We start from the raw sequence: 21,026 nt of genomic DNA on the forward strand, positions 1-21,026 counted from the left end.
GGTTTCACATGGCAGAAGATTTGTCCTGGCTTCATTGGAACTCATGGAGACCCCTTTCCTGTGTTTTCACAGATAACTCTTGTCTTAAATCTAGTCCCAGTGTGGCTCCTGGGCCCCACTTACATCATCCTCTTCAGTTGTTCTCAGTATCAGACTGGCTGTGAGTTTCTGCAAAAGCTAGTCTACATATGGTCTCCTTCCTCTGTTGAGATTTTCGCAAAAATCCTTAATTAGATTCCCCTTTTCAAAACACCTAAAATAGTTTCTATTTGACTAGACCCTGGCAATTGCAAATATTTATCTATATTTCAAGTTTGCCTGGGGTCTTAATGAAAACTGTTGTATTTTTCATCATAGAAGTTCAATAAATTTTTGTTGATTAGGATAATAAATCAGATGATGAAAGGTTATAAATATAGATTACTAACTATGGAGGTGAAAATCTAATAAGACCTTAATTCAAGGAAAGAATACTTCTGACTAGAACTACATGTCAAATGTCTTGAAATATATTCATAGTTTTAACTCAAGACTTAACAACACAAACTCTTCAATACAGCATTCTTTAGTAAGTCACTTTTTCTCCTCCTCCCTCTCTTCTCCACAGTCATACTTACGGTCAGTCTGATAGTGAAAGTTAAAGTTAGTTTTGGAAAATATTACTGTCTTCTTCCTTGAGATCTTTTACAACATGAACAAATTTAACTTTTAGCCCAACCCTTAGTCGAGTGTGTGCTGTCACCCTTGGAATGGATACAGCTATTTTCAGTTCACTGACATGAGAGATCTTGAAATATACAGGAGATAAATATGTCTAAATCCATTTCATAGTTGGAACTGTAATTTGTGGTTTACTTAAGTGTATTTACTATTTACCTGGAAAGCTGCACAGGCGAATTAATACATTCCTGACATACAGCATCATAAAAAAATCCGAGAAAATTAATAGAAACAAACTGCCAGTTAGCATTAAAATAATTAGATGAAATATACTCTTTTGACATGAAAATGTTAATGGCATCAGGCTTCTAGAAAACATTTATAAGATCAAAGTGTTCTTTTTCACTCTGACCCAATATTGAAGATTGGTAAAAAAATATTTACATTCTTTGCAAAATTATATTTTGATGGCCAGTTATAGAATATTTTATATGGTCTAATAAAGATTAGAAAAATATTTTTACTTTCACAACATAAATCAGCCTATGTTTAACAATATAAAATATTTCATTGAAAAAATTGAAAGATTGTGAAAATTAGAGGATATACAGTTCTTTTAAAAGTGATATAGTTCAAATATTATGTGAGAGACACAAAACTGTAATTGGTATTATTTTTATTAAAATAGTATCGAAAATCCAATATAGATATAGAATAAAAAAATTCTAGATAAAAATATCATACTAGAACGATTTCTCCCTATAACTAGTTTGTAGTTTAGTATGATAGCACCCACAAAACAGAGCAGTAGTAGTTTGAAGGCATACAATATAAGGAATTATACACAACATACAAAATAAGATTTTTTTAAAGATTTTATTTATTTATTCTTGAGAGACACACAGAGAGAGGCAGAGACACAAGCAGAGGGAGAAGCAGGCCCTACATGGAGCCCAATGCAGGACTCTATCCCAGAACTCTGGGATAACTCCAAGCTGAAGGCAGATGCTCAACCTCTGAGCCACCCAGGCTTCCCCAAAATAAGATATTATACATAACATACAATACAAGGTATTATATACAAAATATAAAACATGGTATTATTTATACTCTTTTCCTATGATTATTCATGCTTCATTTATTCAAGGAATATGAAATATCATATTATTGGGTAGCAAATAATTATGACCACATCAAATGAAATTGAAGAACTTTACTTTTTTCCTATGTTAAAAGCCATTGTGATTAATATAAAGGATTAGACACCTTCACTTTGTTTTCCATTTTGTTACTTTGGACTTAATGAAAGAAATCATAGTACCTCTCTGAGATTTTTTTCCTTACCAACATTTAGAATAAAGTTGTATATCTCCTAGTTACATCAAAGAGAGTTTGATGATGATTTTAAAAATTTCTAAGAATTCCTGTTAAGTTTCTTTCACAAAGCAGTATCAAAGAGAAGACATACTTTGTTATTCTTAATGGTTTCCTTTGCAGGAATATTTGTTGCTGTTAATTCTTTTTTGTGATTTCTGCACAGTAATGAAAGTGAGATGGCTTGGGGCAGCCCCGGTGGCGCAGCGGTTTAGCGCTGCCTTCAGCCCAGGGCCTGATCCTAGAGACGGGAGATCGAGTCCCACGTCAGGCCCTCTGCATGGAGCCTGCTTCTCCCTCTGCCTGTGTCTCTGCCCTCTCTCTCTCTCTCTCTCTGTCATGAATAAATAAATAAATAAAATCTTAAAAAAAGGAAGAAAGAAAGAAAGAAAGAAAGAAAGAAAGAAGAAAGAAAGAAAGAAAGAAAGAAAGAAAGAAAGAAAGAAAGAAAAGAAAAGAAAGAAAGAAAGAAAAAGAGAGATGGCTAGCTCCAGTGGTGAACAGAATCAGTGCTGGTCCCAAATGTTTCAGCCCTGCATGACACGTGTTGCAGACACATTTATTGAGTCTCCAGTTTATGAAGCTAAGATAGGAACCAAGTCACCAGTGTTGTAGTGATTTCCCAGTCCAGTGATCTGACAAATTGTTGCCCCAATCAGTCTGTCAACATGTCTTCCCCATGCTTCCTCTTTCCTCTCACTAGGTTGTGGTTGTGGAGCAGCCCTGTCTGGGGGTACTGCTGTCCCAGGTTGCTATGGAGACAGAGCAATAATAGATATGGGAGTAAAAGCAGCTTTTAACCTCCTCTTATTACTGACAAACGTGAACCCTTATCCTACTCAGGACTTCATGTGTAACTAAAGCAGGTGGAATGAGAATAAAGGAATTTCAAAGACTTATGGGTCTAGTGTCTTCAATACTCATGCTAGGAAGGGAGCCCAGCTTCCCTTAGACTCACCTACATGCCACCTGCTTTTCAAAGGAAATGTTTATGAGAATTATAAGAAGTAGCTTTCTTCAGTGCTGTTTCTTTTGAAAGTACTATTTGTGGGCTCACATAACTTCAATGAACATTCATTCTTCCTAAAATCTCTAACAGAACATATTCCATTTCAGTTTTGTGTTTTAAGTGAATGGCCCATAGAGTTCTGAAATTGACATTAATTTACGTCAATTCATTTAAACAGATAAAGTTTAAATTCCTTGTTACTAAGCCATTTCTATGTGGCCACACAATGATTCCAGATGCTCACTGACAAAATGCAGTTTTAGGAATTTGAGGGGCCTAATAGAGTGGCACCAAATTATGTTTAGCAAATTGCCATTGATGTATTTACCCTTTTCCTGGCAGTTCCTTAGGATTGAGTCCAAAAAGCATGTGGTTTGGAGAGGAATGGGGATGGGAATGAAGTGTGAGTGTGACACTGAGTGCATGGATGCAGAGAGATTTCCCAGAGTTGTTTCCTTATTTTTGTCATTCAGGTCAGGACAGTCCTTAGTGACTCTGTTGGAAAAGAAGTAGGGTTTAAAGTAGAAAAGTAGACTAGAGAGATGTACGAGATGACAAAACAGAAAGACAATAAATTTATAATTTTGCTGAAGTTCATTCTTATATATTATCAGTAATATCCATATAACTAAGATGAGGAAATGTATGTATCCCATAAAGTATATGCATCCTGTGCAATTTGATAATGGCTTTTGAAATTGTGTGTGTGGTATCTCCAACATTTTGTGCATGATAGAGTTCTTTGAAGACTGAAATTTGTAGTAATTGTCAGATAATAGAAGGGATGTATTTTTTCTTCATGCATTTAGCAACATATAAGGCAGATTGTTTTTCCCTATTTATTGAATACATTACGTATGAAGCATACACAGCTATTTTCAAGTATTTGAAATTACCAGACACCCAAAGAAACCACTGGTTTCCCAAAGCAGTACAGCTGTGTTTCTCCCTGTGCAAACCAGTTACCAAGGAAATGCAGCACAGCTTACTCTGGTGGCCCCAAAAATGCTGCTAATGGTATCAGAGTGTTTATACTGTACTCAATGTGCATCACGGGGGAATGGCATTTAAAATTTAGAAAAACATATTTAAATGACTCACACAATAGACTGAAATGACAGTGTATGGCAGGAAACAGTGCAAGTGGTTGTAAAATATTTATTTCTTAGTTCTATGTTGTGTAAACATGTTATAATAATATGCATATACAAATATTTAGCAACTGTATGATGCAGCTGCAAATCTAATGTGGGTATGATAATGTTTAGCTTTGTTTTTCAGATTTTTTTTAAGATTTTATTTATTTATTCATGAGAGACAGAGAGAGAGAGAGAGAGAGGCAGAGACACAGGCAGAGGGAGAAACAGGCTCCATGCAGGGAGCCCGATGTGGGAATCGATCCGGAGTCTCCAGGATCACCCCCTGGGCTGAAGGCAGCACTAATCCGCTGAGTCACCAGGGCTGCCCTGTTTTTCAGATTTTAACAATTCATTTTGTGTGAGATAATTTTATGCAGAATTTATGAAAATAAGGAAAAGCATTATGATTTCTCTTTTCCTTCAAGAATTTGACTTAAATCTAGAACACTACACTAAACATTCATATAACTATGGCTTTAATAAAAATTTAGAGTAAGTTTGTACATTATATATTTCAATCTAATATGATTATAGAATATTATCATCTTCATGAGACTTTGTTTAAAAATTAAAACACTCTGAACTTTCTCAGATAAATATGAAGATGCTCTGTACCTTACTATTCTGCCTCAAATATATTATAACCATGTATAAGAAATGTTAAAGTATTTTTATTTGTAAAAGATGTCTTTTCTTTCCCTTCCCTCAAGATTTGAAATTGATATACCTTATTAATATATAGTGACTGTGTTTTATAAATATACTTTCCATAGTTGAAAGAAGGTAGGGAGCCGTTTAAACACAAAGGTCTGATTTAAAGTTTTGGGGCCTTGGTAAACATTGATTACATTTGGTTTGGTAATTGAAACTTCGCTCATATTTAACATATGAATGATGATGTCTGAGTCATGACCAGTGGCAAAACTGGTGGCAAAATTTCCAAGACCTCCACTTTGTGAGGGCAAACATTGCACCAGTTTTTGTTTGTTCTTGTCATGTTAAGGAATGAGAAGAGTGTGCAAACTTCAATGATATCCATATTATTAGCAGAATGGGTAGAAAAAAAAATCCTGTGATACGTAATATGCTAAGTATATTTGGGTTTGAGTAATTTACGTATGATGTTTAATTTTAAAAACCTTCCTTGTAGCATCTTTCCCCTTGTAATTTATTATGAATACTTGTCTTCTCACTAGTTTGATAATCTGCTGAATTAAAGGCTTTGCTACCTTTATTTAATACTGCAGATTCTGTTTTATAAAATATGGTGTTTTGAATTTGATAGACACTCAATGTATGTGTGTTGCATTGATTTAAACTCTACACTAATTAACCCCAAGAGGAAAATATGCACAAGAAAGTAATTTAAACAGATGTAGTTTTACTAATTTAGAGAGAAGTTACTTTCTCCATTTTATCCTGGCTCCTGATACAGAGGGGCTTTGTCGTCTATCTATCTTCTTCTCAGAATTAGGGCAGTGAGGTTGTGCATTGTAAATGGACTCGAGATATAAGGGGTATGTGGAAGCTGAGAGGTCGTGACTGTCATCTCAAAATCACTATGAGAGTCAAATATGTTCTTTAAATGATTACTTAAGATTTGCCATTAACCTCTTAGGAAAAAGGCCCAGTGAAAAAAATAGAGAACTCACTTATACATGTAATTTTACTTATCAGTCTATCCATATATTAGCTGATATATTTGAACAAGTCACCTACCTTAATGTTTTCAGATTCTCATTTGTAAAATGAAAAGTAAGAACTTTTGTCTTGTTTACTTCAGAGGCTTTATTTTACAAATCTAGGGCAGCAATGTAACTTGCATACTTGGTAAAACATTATTCATTATATAACTGTGGATTATTAAATATGCAACTGTTAAGACTTTCAGTAGAAATGAATTAACAAATCAAAATAATTTTTAGTCGGATAATGTGGGCCAATATTCAGTAGATAGAATATTGTCATACTCAATTATTGCTGGGATTTTTAACAGTGTTGCATTAGATTGCATTGTCATCTCTGAAAATGTAGTATTTAAAGAACCATTGATGTGTGTATCAGGTCATTAGGAATGACAGTGATGTTCAGGACAGGATGGCTGGTGCCCCAGCTAGCAAGCAGCCACCTCTTAGCCTGCTCATCTAGTTTTGTTTCTGTATTTAATGAGATGCAATATTCAAGCTTACTATTCTTTGTGCTTTTCTCCAGCAAAAGAATGAAATGATGAATCTGAAAACTGTTCTCTATTTGTTGGTCTTAGCAAATATATAAACCTTTGAAGTTTCCTTTTGAGATCTTTTGAAAGAATAATGTCAACTTAAATTAACAGGGGCCTTATGTATTACTTATAGTAATTGCAACCAAAACAAACAAACAGAGAAACAAAAGGAAAAAACAATTGTCTTCATATGTATTTGAAAGAAGTGACTAATTCAGCTGAATTTGAAGAACAGGCAAAACTGTTGCAGTATTTACATTTAAATACATTGCTATCTCTCCATATGTAGCTTTACAAATGTAGGTGTGTCCTTTAAGTTTTGCATTTGTAATTGAGTTTAACATGTTCTTTTCACCCCTGGATTTTACATGGAATCCTACACGTAATTTCTTACATTATATTGGTAATAGTATTTACATTTGACTCTAATTCATTAAGACTTACCATTAGTATGTTGTTTAAAATTGTGTCCTATTTCATTTTCTTCTGAAAGGAGAGCCAGATGTGTTTGTACTACTTATTTTAATCAGTCTTTTAAACACTAAATTTAAAAAGTCTCTCATATATTAAAAGTTCAAGTATATTAAAATCCATTTTGTAGTTTTTATCAATTTCTATTGATTAGTCTATTTGTATCTCAATAATATACAGATTTAATTAAATAACATAATAATATATTCAGACAAGGAGAACTCAATTCCTCCCAATCCCTGATGCTATTCTTTAAGCATAAAATATTTTTGGATATTCTGGAGAATGTTGACCTAATTTGTTCTTACTGAAAATTTCACCAAGTATATGGTATATCCTTGCAAAGCTTTAGATTTTGATTTCTATCCTTCAAAAAAAAAAAAAATTTACTTTAAAGCAATCTATGCTTTGAAAAATCTAAGGATTTTATGGGCTTTTTCTCCCCAGATTTTTAATATTTTTTCCTGGTTCTTATGGCTAACACAGGAAGAAGATATTTATATTATAATGATCCTCTATGAAGCTACCTTAACACATTATCTTTTAAAATCCAATCAGTGTTTTAGTGGGGAATTTTTTTAAATACACAATTATATCTTTAATAATGAGTTGGTTTTATTTTAATATTCATGTAGGTTTATTTTCTTATTTTACTGTATTTGCTAGAACTCATAAAATATTTTTGAAAAATAATGGAGACAGTGAGCATCTTTATCAATTACCTGATTTTAATTAATATAGTATCTTTGAAAAAATGAATATGGTATCTTTGTTTTAACATTTGGGATAATTTTTGCTGCTTTTTAAAACAACTGTAGTAAGTTTACCCACCCAAAATTCTATAATGAAGACTTTTTATGAGATGTGTTATGCCAGACTCTTTGAATGTACCTGTGAACAAGATATATAGCCTGTTATCCTTGCATAGCACACATTTTCATGGTACAGAGATAGAAGAATATTAGACACCATATGTCGGTGCAGTATGGAGTATGTAGGAATGTACTAATAGGTATGAAAGATGACAGAACAAGAAACTGAGGACAGCGATATGTGCAGAGCTATAATTTTAAATAGGTTGATGAAGATAGGACTTATTGGGATGACTTCGTAAAGGAAGTACGACTTTACGACTTACATAAAGGCGTAAAGGAAGTAAGGCTGTTAGCCATGCAAATATTTAGGGAGAGACCATATTAGGCTCAAGGAACAGCCAGGCATATTCAAGAAATATCACAAGATTTTCTTCTGTTCTTATTTTTCTCAGAGTTTTTATTAGAAAGTATAGCTTAGTTTGGCCAAATGTCCTTTCAGACTCTAATGAAGAGGCTAAAATTTTCTCTCTCTAATCTATTTTCTGTATGTATTAATAGATAAGTTATATATGTTTAACTTGATTAAATTAGTTACGTTGTTAATAACCTCGATATTTATCTAGGCTTGTTGTTTTGAAATAAAGCCTATTTGGTCATGGTACAATTTCATTTGTCATTTGTAGGATTCTATATGTGAATAGTGTATTTAAATTATTACATCTGTATTTACATTAACAGTGGTCTTTTGTTTCTTCATATGTCAGCACTCATTATTCATTTTCATTTTAGTTTTATTTAGTGACATGAATTGAAGAAGCTTTAATAACTTTATGCTGGAAAAATTTCTTCTTTAAGAATTAGATAAAACTTGGCTTTGAACCCAAGTGTTCCTGATCCTTTTGTGAAGTAAAGATTTCATGAATTTTAAAATTTAGTTAAACTGGCTTAATAGAACATAAACTAGGCAATTGGGCATATGACAATAAGAAGATAAAAGTAAAATAACACTTGAATTATTGAGGAAATCATCTTGGAGTTAAAATAAATACTATAACAGCATTTCTATAACCATGGGAACTAGCTAACAATATATTCTGCTTGTTATGTTGAAGTTCAATATATCTATCATTTGACTTTTCACCCACTTTTGTTATATAGAATCTTGCTCTAATGGAGTCTTTGAAAGTGATAGAATTATTTTTAGTCATAGTTTTAAATATTCTAGGAAAATTTGCTCAAGTGTTTCAACATTCTTTCCTCACTAAAGTTAAGTGGTTCTTTTGCCTATTGAAATTCACTGATATTATTACATCCTGATTTTAGGAACTTAAATTTACTATCCACTCAAACTTTATTCTTGATTGTAATATTTACCAAAACTCAAAAATTACTGTATACTTGAACACTGTTTTAGCCTGAAACTTTAGGAATTCAGAATTATTAAAATGTTAGTAGTCCTTTTTTAAACATATAACCAGATATACATTTGTGCTGTGACTTTTTATTTTAAAATGGCATGAAATTTGGACTAGAAATGCCTGTATGCTTGGTATTCCTTTACATATATATAGAGTGTTTTCATAAATTAAAATACAGGAAAGACAAAGAAATGAGTGAATGCATCCTCAGGAATGTCACATTACCTTTTTGGATCTGCTTTATCCATGATAATTCTGGTCCTCATGCCCTATTCCATCTACTCCTGGCTCTTCTAGCACCGTTCTGTATCTACTAGTCATAGTAATAAAAGGTGAGAGATGACAGTTTTAAATAATCCCAAATCTCTTCTTTCTTTCACATTGCCTCCTCTAAATTCTAGATTATAGTTGATTTTTCACAGGTCACCCACTACTTCCAATGGTGATGTGATATGATCTTCCTAGATATAGTTCTATACCCTATTTTCCAATTGGATAATCTCTGCTACTCCACTTAATTTACTATCAACCCAGTAGCACCAGTTCTTGTGACTATTGTAGACTCCGTTCTCGGTCAAATGTCTCTCTTAAAAGGCTCTATCTCCTGCCCTGAAAACTGGCAGCCACTATGACCCCAGGTATAATCTGTAGGTATGAATGTATTCACCTGCACTCACACTACTGAGAGGATAGTGTGCTCCTCATTTGCCACCCTGCAGATTCCTCTGAAACCTGAATGTGAATGCAGATGGTCAGGGCCAGAGGACCCTCTAACTCCACTTAAGAAAGCTTTTAAAATACAATTTTCTCTCACACTCTTACTCTATAATACATGTAATAAATCAAGGTTTTCCCCACAATTAATATAAACAAAAAGTGATTACATAATAATATATATAATAAAAAGTGATTTTTTTATTCCATGTTGACATGTAATTAACATCAGCAGCAAAGCATGTGATTGTATCTAGTGTTAGCCTTGTTGTTTTGTCTGTAAGGCAACCTGTTTAAAACCATTCCTCAAAGTCACATCTAATTTCCTTTTCAGCTAGAGTCAGGGCTTTAAGAAAATGATGTACTGCACTTAACAATATGTCAAGAAAGAGGAGTCAAATGTTAATGTGGAATTTTACGTAACTGTTTTCCATCACTGTCATCAGTAAGCGGCGATCTTGCTCTCTGGAGATCTAAATCTTACTTGGTAGTTCTAGCATCATGCTAGGCTAGTTACTATTATCCTCACAAACTTTCTTATTTCCCTTCTTGCTACTTTTGCCCACATACACAGTCAAGGCAGTATGATAGAATAACTGTGATAATTACTATTAGATCAAAATGCACATTTGATTTGCATCATACAATGTGAGTAAAAATGAAAAAAATAGCTTGATTTATTGGTGAAGATTTCTGATTTTGCAGGAAGATGACATTCATCATTACTCATGTAGAACCTGTATTTTCCAACCTGACAGTATCAAGCTGATGAAATATGCATTCAAAGCAATAGTAGCAAAGCAGAGAAAAATTTGAAAAAAAAAACCAAAACCCTCAATCCTGTTCAATGAAAAAATGAATATTCCTGCATTTATTAAGAAATGCATATGTGGCAAGGACTTGAACTTGTTACTCGGTTCTCAGAAAGAACCATAACTGAGCTTTTAGTAAAAAACAAACCTAAGTTATCTATGGTGAGATTTTACAATTAAAATTATTATTTTTATTTTTCTCAATTACACTTGAATGAAAACTTCAAGACTGAAGTACACATGTAAAGCAGTTGTCCACTGCCTATTTTCGAGGGAACCATATTTAACTTCTTCATGTTTATTCTCATATTTACCCTTAAGATACTCATACTGTTATTTATTATTTAATGGTAGAAAGAAATTATTTGCTGTACATTTACTATAGAATGTAACCATTGGCCTATTGTGTTCCACCATCCCATATATTACACTGACTAACAAATTCTCAATACAATTATGTAATAATGATTATATCAGTGTTAAGTGCTAATACAAAACATAAGTTCATAAGTTCATACTAAGCCAAAAATTGAATTAAAAAAAGACATTGGTACCTTGAATAGGATTGTCTTGCATCTATAGAAAAATAGGAGAAAATTGTTATCTTTACAGTATTACACCTAGTGATCCATGACATACCATAAGTCTTCCATTATTTAAAAATTAATGTTGTATTTGTTTGTTGATATTGAATCAAAACCAGTTGACCCTTGTATTGTTCAAAGACAAAATTTAACGAAGTAAATTTGAAAGTCTAATGCACTTTGTTAAGCCATTTATGAATCAGGCAGCATCCCATCCAACAAGTAGAAAGGAGCTCCAAGTTTCTGTACAAAATGGAAGAATTTTATATGCACACATGAGAAGGGACAATTAGTCAAAAAGAAAGAAAGAAGAAAGGCAAGGGCAAGAGGCCCTTGTAGATTGATTACTTCATTTTCCTTTGGGAAATGGAGAGGACCCATGGGACAGATCACCTCCTTGGTGCTAACCAGAAAACTCCTGACTATTTAAGACTACATTTCTGGGAGAAATTGAAACTGCAATTAGATTAGGTATTAAGCCCTAGTTTGGTGACAGCCTAACATATATATTACTCCATTTTGGGCCTATGGTTTTCTTTCTAACAGCTTATTACTTTGTATCTACACTATTCCATGCTAAACACCCTTAGTAACTCAACTAGTAATATCTAATGTAATGATGTCTACAGGTTCCCAAAGATTTTTTATGCTCAAAATTATTTTATCTCTGAATAATGATAGTTTTATTGCTTCTTTCAATTTTCGTGCATTTTATTAGCTCTTTTCTTGCCGTATTGCAGTAAGACCTGAAGAAAGATTAAAAGAAACAAGATGGTGGACATATTTGTTTCATCTCTGATCTCAGAGAGAAATGTCTCAATAAATCACCATTAACAATGACATTTCTTCTAGAAATTTCTATATCCTCCTTATTTTTTTAAAAGATTTTATTTATTTTTTATTAATGAGAGATACAGAGAGAGGCAGAGACACAGGCAGAGAGAGAAAAGCAGGCTCCATACAGAGAGCCTGACTTGGGACTCGATCCCCGGTCTCCAGGATCACGCCATGGGCTGAAGGCAGGCACCAAACCACTGAGCCACCCAGGCGTCCCTATATACTCTTTATAATATGAAGATACTCTTTTTTATATTCAGTTTTCTATGAATTTTTTTCAAATGTATTTTATTAAATGCTTCTTTGCATCTATTTAAATTATTACATAATTTTCTTCACTTTTAAACTTTTTTCCACTTTTAATGTGATAAAATATATTACTTTTTCCTGCATGTGAGTGAATTTTATTCTGTCCTCAAGTTTGTGAATTCTATTTTTTGTCATTTGACTGATTCTATCTTCTGTCATTGAGCCAATCCAATAAGTTTTTTTTTAATTTATGTTAATGTATTTTTTAGTTCATTAGTTTTCATTTGGTCCTTTTTCAAAATTTGTATTTCTTTGCTGAGATTTTGTAATTTTTCATTTGATTCAAGGGATTTGTATTTTCTTGTTGAAATATTTTTATTAAGGTGACTTTAAAATCCTTGTCAGATAATACCAGTTTGTAATTCATCTAGTTGGAGTTAGCTGACTATCTTTTATCACTCAATTTATGATTTTCCTGGTTCTTAGTGAGACATGTTATTTTATTGTATTCTAGCCACTTTCTTATTATTTTGAGCCTATGGATCTTATATAAGATTTTTTTTTCCTTTTTAACAGGAATTCACTTTATTTACCATACAGGTCATAGCCTAATTTTGTGGACTGTGGTCCCATTGCCAATATACTTATTTAGAACAGTGTTTGGCTTCTTTGATCAGATTGATTTCCCACTGTTCCCTGCTGATGCTGTTTGAGGAGATGGAAACCGTTTTCTCAGGCTGGGCCCCTGAAACCACTAAGTAAACAAAGGGATGCTTTTTTTAAACATTTTTTTAAAAGATTTTATTTATTTATTCATGAAAGACACAGAGAGTCAGAGAGAATCAGAGACACAGGCAGAGGGAGAAGCAGGCTCCATGCAGGGAGCCTCACGTGGGACTCCATTCCGGGTCTCCAGGATCACACCCTGGGCTGAAGGCGGTGCTAAACCGCTGAGCCCCCAGTGCTGCCCCAAAGGGATGCTTTATCCAGCAGTGGGTAGAAGTTGCTCTGTTGGGTGAGGGCATAGAAAACATCCCTTCTCTGTGCTATTCCTCCTGTCCTGGGATCCCTAACAAGTTCTTTTTTCTTTCTACCTTTCAGAGTTTGATTTGCATTTCAGTTGTCTCTTGCAGGTTTTTAGGTGTTTCTAGTTACTGAGGGAGAACAAAGATGAAGTCATGCCATCTTCTCCAGACCAGAAGCCATTCTAAATCATTTTGATAGCTAATTCTCTAATGACTGGAGGTTGAGCATTTTTTCTAGATGTTTAATCACAACCTATGATCCCATGTTTATTAACTGCCTTCACTAATTATTCATAATTCTCCTTTTAGTTGATGTGAGATTTTAAAATTATAAATATACCTCTATCTTTTCTAATATGTTTATTACAGATAACTCCTCAACTTGTACTTCTTTTAGTATTTCTTATGTTTGTCTTGATACAATTTTTGAAGAAATTGGTGTTATTTTAACTGGTAGAACTAGGTCTATTAATTCTATAATTTGAAAAGTGTTGAGAGTTGATGATAACAGTCTCCACCATTATTCCAAGTCTGCAGGGAAAGGAAAATAAAGTATGCAATGATATAACAAGAAAATAATATCTATTTATTTTTTGCAAAAGTCTTGAATGAATTGGGCCAATTTTGTTTAATTTGGATTAGACCTTTCATTGACATACAGAGTCATTTATTTTTTATCTGTAGGTGGTATATAATACAGGTTCAATAAATACTATTAAGTTAATGACACAGTGGCTTGAGCACCACATCTTTCTGTAAATGTCATAATCTCTCATATTGCCTAATATAGACTATATACTAAGAGACCTCTATAAGTATTAATGGAAAATGATGACATTGTGAATGAACAGAGAGGACCACCAAATCGTGGGAAGAGGAAGAAGTGATGGCTGTATTCCTACGATGTTACATAATTCATTCTTCCTATGTTTAATGAAATGTTCTGTCCACTAAGGAAAAAAGAGAGGTGGAAAAGACAGCAAATCACTTCAAGGTTTTGCAATCATATAACATACTTTGTGACCACACAAGTAACTATTATTTCATTCTTTTTTATTTTAGGTTCAGGTGCTTCGGAATGCTGGAGAAGAAGTGACCCTAACAGTGTCATTTTTAAAAAGGGCACCTGCTTTCCTCAAACTCCCACTGAATGAAGATTGTGCATGTAAGCATTTATGAAGAATAGGTAAAATGCTCACATCATCATATTTACTTTCTAAACCATTATTTCCTGACAGTAATTGGTAATTTTCTTAAAGTTGAGATTTCTGCTTGAATACAAATATTTTTATATCACAAAACATTCTATGAATACTTATGCAAAGGGAGCAGATGTTATTTTTGTTTTAGAATGTACTCAGCACATTTACGGTTATTTGCTAACCTATAATTAGAGGCATAGTATTTATTGTAAAAATAGTATCACATCAACTACACACATTTTGTGTCTCTATTATATTTCATTCATAATAATTGATTAATATATTTTCTCTAACTATGAAATGATATACTTTCATTTGTCTACTTGACTTGCTAAACAAGCATTTACACGTAAGTTAGTCCTGCTGAGGCTAGGAAGATTGAAGGAAACCAGTTCATGTGGAAACTCATAAGAGTAACTTAAAAATCTCTGTATCGATTTATACATTAAGAAATAAAATAGGGCCGCCCCCGTGGCCCAGCGGTTTAGCACTGCCTTCAGCCTGGGGTGTGATTCTGGAGACCAGGGATCGAGTCCCACATCAGGCTCCTTGCATAGAGCCTGCTTCTCCCTCTGCCTGTGTCTCTGCCTCTCTCTCTCTCTCTCTCTCTCTGTCTCTCATGAATAAACATAAACATAAACAAAATCTTAAAAAAATATAATATCATCTAACACTTTTGCTAAAAATCAAAGAAGAATATATTTTTGAGACATAATTTGCATGTAATGAAATGCAAAGATCTTGAACAATTGGATTGGTTCTGACAAATGGACACATTTGCTTAATCCACATGCCTTTAAATCACAGAAAGTCTCCTCTGTGCCTCTTCCCAATAAATAACATCCTCAGAAACAGCCATTAATTTGATTTCTTAACATCAACATTTCTTCTCCTAAGACTTTTTTAGAATGGAATCATACTGTATTTACTCTTGTGTCTGGCTTCTTTCATAATGAAAAATCACTTATATATTTCAATTGTTTTTTCTTTTACATTGCTGTGTTATATGCCATTAAATGAGTATGATGAAAGTTTGCTAATTGTTCTTCTATTGATGGATAACAGCGGTTTCCTGTAGTTTGCCACCATAGATAGAGCTATTATGAACATTTTTGTAAAAGGTTCTTGAAAGTCTTCCAGTTTTATGTCACTACCGTAAGTACTTAGGAGTGGAATTGCAAAGTCACCAGGTAGATGTATAATTAACTTGTTACCTAACTGCCAAAAAATATTTCTAAAACGGACTATATTTCTAGACCTCTTACTCTCCACTCCAGCAATGTATGAGAGTTCTGGTTGCTCTGATTTATCACAATATTTTATGGTCACAGATTTTTTTTAAATTTTATTTATTTATCCATGAGAGACACACAGACGAGAGGCAGAGACACAGGCAGAGGGAGAAGCAGCTTTCATACAGGGAGTCTGATGTGGGACCCAATCCCAGATCCCCAGGATCACGCCCTGGACTGAAGGTGGCGCTAAACTGCTGAGCCACCCGGGCTGCCCATTTTTTTTTTTTTTTTTTTTTAGATATTCTATCAAGTGTGCAGAGGCAGCTTGTTATAGTCAAAATTGCATTTCTGTGAAGACGACTAATTATGATCATCTCCTTATGGTGTATAATTTGCATATATCATTAGAGTTTATATATCTTATTTTGTAATGTGTCTGCTCATGTTTTGCCTATTTTTCTGTTAGTATGTCTTCATATTATTGTACTGCAGGAGTTTAAGATTATATTCTGTATACAATCATTGTTGGCTATATGTATTACAAAAATTTTCTCTCAGTCTATAAATACCGTATTTTAACTAAAACTGTCTTAAGTTTGCAGAAGCTTTTAATTTTGACGATATCTAATCTACCATTTTGTTGTTCTTTTGCATATGGTTATTTTTTTCTGTATCTTCTTTAAGAAATATTTGCCTACCCCAAAGTTGCAAAGAGATTCCCCTACATTTTTCCTAGAAGCTTTATGTCATTGGCTTTTAAGTTTAAATTTAAAATCCATCTTATATTAATTACTTTTTATGTCTGAGCTAGGAATTTATAATCAAAAAGTTATTTTATTTCCATTAATTTTGGGGTTTGTTTTTCACCATAACTACCATGTTGATGACATAGGATAGGTTTTCCAATTTTGTGATTTTTCAGTATTATTAACTGTTCTAGGCTCTTTACATTGCTGTACATATTTTTGAAATAACACATGGATTTTTACAAAACCCAATTATGATTCTGATTTATAGATAATTTTGAGAATTAACACATTAACAACTTTAAATCTTTCAATCCATGAACATGATATAACTTTCCATTTATTTATGTTCTAATTTTCTCAGCAACATTTTAGTGCTTTCAGTGGGAAAGTCTTGCATATCTTTCATTACATTTATTTCTAGGAATTTTTTATTTTACCATAAATGGTATTTAAAAATAGTTGTCCAGTTATTGTTGCTAACACATAGACATAGTTTATTTTTATACATGCACATATTCTGCATCTATTAGTTCTGTAGGATTTCTGGTATATTTTTTAAGGCTCTCTAATTATATTATCTGTAAATAATGAATTCTGCTTCTTTCTTTCCAATCTATATTTTTAAAATTCCTTTTTCTTGCCTATTGCAATGGCTAGGACTTCCAGAAAATGTTATACAAAGTATTAAGAATAAACATCCTTCTCTTGCTCAAAACATTAGAGGAGAAATTTCCAGTTTTTTTTTATCACTAAATATGATATTAGCTCTAAGTACTCACACATGCCCTTTATTAGGTTGAGGTACTGTTCTTTTATTCCTGGGTTACTGTGCATTTTTCTTGTTTTTCTTTTTAACATAAGGAGATGTTCAATTGTCACATTTTTTTTTATATTCATTGAGATATATTTTTAATCTTTTAAAAATTCTGCTCATACGGTGAATTTTTAAATATTTATTTTGAATGCCAAATTAAACTTGTATTCCTAAGATAAACACCACATGATCATGAAATGTTAAAGTATATTTAATATATTACTGCTTTCAATTTGCTAATATATTAAGACTTTGTAAAAAATATGTTCATGATGGGTATCCATATGTACATTTTTGTGATGTGTTAGTGGGATTTTGGTACCTGAGTTTTTGATGTCTTCATGTAACGTGAAGAATCACAACCTTTATCTTCATAAAGAATTTTCTTACCAGTAATACTATATTCTTCTTAAATAATTTAATAAATTCACCAAAAAGGCAACTTGACCCTAGAATTATAGTTTTTATTTTGTATGAATTAATCTCTTGAATTCTTATAGGATTTTTCTAATACTTTTCTTCTTCTTTTATAAGTTTTGGTAAAGTGTTTTTCAAGATTTTTTCCATTTTAAGTTATGAATTTATTTGCATGAAATTATTCATCATATCCTTTAATTATTCCTTTTGATGTTTGTTGGCTTGCAGTAATAGTATCTTCACATTCTTGATATTAATAACTTGTGTTTTCACACTCTGTTGCTACATCATTTTTGCTATGTGTTTTACTAATCTTTCCAAAGAACCTATTTCTCTCTTGGCTAATTTTGTCTATAATTTTGTTCCAATCTTACTATTCTCAACTTTTATTTTTATTATTTTCTATCTTCTACTTACTTTGATTTAATTGGCTCTTTCATATCTAACTTCTTAAAAAGAAAGCATAGATCACTGAACTTGTATCTTTTTCCTATGCATACATTTAAATCTTTGAATTTCACTCAAAAGACTGCTTGGATCTGTCACAGAATCTGACATATAATTTCATTCTGTTAAAAGTGGATATAAATTTTAAATAAAAAAAAATTTAAGTAATGTGTTTATCCATTAAAATGTTGTCTCATAAGATACAATGCAGATAAATATCAAAATAAAAATTAGCTAAAACAAAGTATGAAATTGTTAAGATTTAAAAAGTGGAAAAACTGTATTCATGCTAGTTTGGTAGAGAGACCTGCAATCCCCTTCTTAGAGACAGGAAAGCTATGGAACTTTAAAGTGATAATAAAGAACAAAATTATTTGTTTTTTTTTTTCAACACATTAATATTAGGAGTGTTACTTATGACCTCTGATGTTTGAATATAAGTATAATATTTCAAGTAAAAAATGGGAGTCAATTATATTAATAGTGCATATTTGTCAACATTAACACCTTCAATATATACAATGTTTTCCCAAAAAAACAATCAAAAATTTTAAAAATGTATTCTAATCTTAACTGTAAAAATTTCTGAATTGTGAAATCTCGGTTTAAGACATACATTACTCATATTTAGAGAAAGATATTAGTAGGCTTCTCATGAGAATCTGATATGAAGTTTTTTAGTTTGTTTCACCAATTTAGATAGCATCAGTGAGGGTACTTCCAATTATAACATATACCAAGAGCATTTATAAAGAAAGATCCCATGCAAACTTATTTTGCATCATGGAAAATTATGGTATCTAAAAATATAACTTGCTGGTAGGTTGAAACATAATGATAAATAGAATTATGTAGACAACCCAAATCCTGCACCGTTATAATTATGGATCATAAGTGTAGGTCACTTTGGATAATGAAATGAAATAATAATTTTATAAGGTTATATGTTTTAATAATAAAGCCTTGCAATATTTCTGAAATCAAAGATAAATACATGAGTCTCTTTCGGGGTCTCACTTACCTTATTTGGCAAAACTCTGGCTTTGATATAAGTGAAATAATAATTTATTTTACTACCTGATTTTCTTGACATTACTGAGTATATGGAAATATATAATGTAGAATGCATCAACTAGAATATTTGGGTGTTCTAACCTTTCGGGTGTTGTGATATTTTTCCTTGCAGGTGCTCCAAGTGACCAGAGCAGTGGCACCTCCTCACCTCTTTGTGACAGTGGCTTGCATCTCAACTATCATCCCAACAATACAGTAAGATGATCAAAGCATGGTTCAGATTAATAAGGACATAACACAAAGAAAGCAGAAGAGTAAAGTATATATATGTGTGTATATATATATATATGTATATATATACACACGTATAATATGTATGATCATATAATATATATGTGCATATAGATGTATATTCATAGTCTGCAAAAACTGCTAATAAATCTCATTGCTCTGATACAGTTGAAATACTTGTTTGCTTCATCCTTTTTGTTTGTTTGTTTTTATTTTTTTGTATGTGTGTATGTGTGTATTTATTTATTTATTTATTTATTTATTTATTTAGCTTCATCCTTTAAGAGTTAGTAGTTAAAATGAGCCAGGAAGGAAAAAATACATAGGTCAGTTATTTTTTAATGTCATTTTTATCCTTATAGGTCTGCATTAGGCCTTATGTTAAGCTATAGCGACTTTGTGAGATCACACATAATATCATATAATCACCTTATAATAGTGCATAGTGTATTTAACTTCATGCTTTATGTGATTTGACATGATTTTTGTCATTTTTCTTTTGAAATCATTTAGCTGGAAGTAGGTATCTAATATTCCATTTGGTAGGATTTCTTAACAATCTGCAGGCATACCAGAAAACAATCTCACCCACAAAGTGAGAATAATCTAATATCATGTTAAAATGTCACAAATGTTAAACTATACATATATTTAATCATTGATAAAATTGGCATGCTTGTTTTTTTAAACATTTAATAAAATGTTAAAGTTTCTTTTCCACTTGAAATTTTGAGTAAACAAGTTTTTGTTTCTTGGATTTCTGTTTATAAATATGCTTGAAACTCCTTATATTTCATCCTCTAAAACACTCACACATGCTAAAGACAAAACAGTTCTCTCAGGTTATATGCGAGTCTAACAAATTTCCCCTGGGATCACAAAGAAGAAGAGTACAGTTAAGTAGAATTTTATTTTTCTATTCCACGTCTTAAGATATAAAACATATATAGCTTCTAACTTGTAAAATTCATCTTTCATTTGAAATTCTTGACCTAATTGTGTCATTTTACTTAAAGTACTCCTTTTGAGTATCTCCAGCCTTCATTGTACCTCACTGCACCAGTTCTATTCTTTACCTGTGTGCCTTAAGTACCTACATTCTTTTAAATATTATTATTTATTTGTTCCCAAAGAGGAATCCTTGGCAAGACCAAAGGTTATCTCTGCCTGCATACACCAAGCACCTCCTGGTGTACTTCATCTGATCTTTTTTATTTTTGTTCCCAAAGAAATAATTGTCACATTATAGATAATATTTAAAACACTGATCATCAGAAGATGGCAAGATTGGAGTGGCTTAAATATCCTAATGAATCAATGAATATATACATTCTATGTTGCCATTAGCAATTCTAATTCTAATTCTAATTCTAATTCTAATTCTAATTCTAATTCTATTTTACAGACTTTTTACAATCTCCAACCAAATCTTTACCTATTACTTCAGAAACCGCTCACCTTCTTTCCTTACAACCTAGATGCTCTTGATGCTTTCCATGTCCTACCAGGCCCTTTACTGGGCTGGAGCA

General features: G+C 32.2%; 1 protein-coding gene across 4 annotated transcripts in view; it reads left to right on the forward strand.

The window, feature by feature from the left end:
- Positions 1-21,026, forward strand: part of SNTG1 (syntrophin gamma 1) — an 813,219-nt gene that overhangs the window by 603,783 nt on the left and 188,410 nt on the right. For all 4 annotated transcript variants that reach the window (XR_005380942.1, XM_038579273.1, XM_038579274.1 and 1 more), the window contains 2 exons: positions 14,391-14,493; positions 19,379-19,461. Coding sequence is in view for 3 of the 4 variants with exons in the window: in XM_038579273.1 (XP_038435201.1) it covers positions 14,391-14,493; positions 19,379-19,461 (186 nt within the window). In the remaining variant the exon portion in view is untranslated. The remainder of the gene's footprint in view (positions 1-14,390; positions 14,494-19,378; positions 19,462-21,026) is intronic.

Source organism: Canis lupus, chromosome 29 (genome assembly GCF_011100685.1).
Source record: "Canis lupus familiaris isolate Mischka breed German Shepherd chromosome 29, alternate assembly UU_Cfam_GSD_1.0, whole genome shotgun sequence".
NCBI lineage: Eukaryota > Metazoa > Chordata > Mammalia > Carnivora > Canidae > Canis > Canis lupus.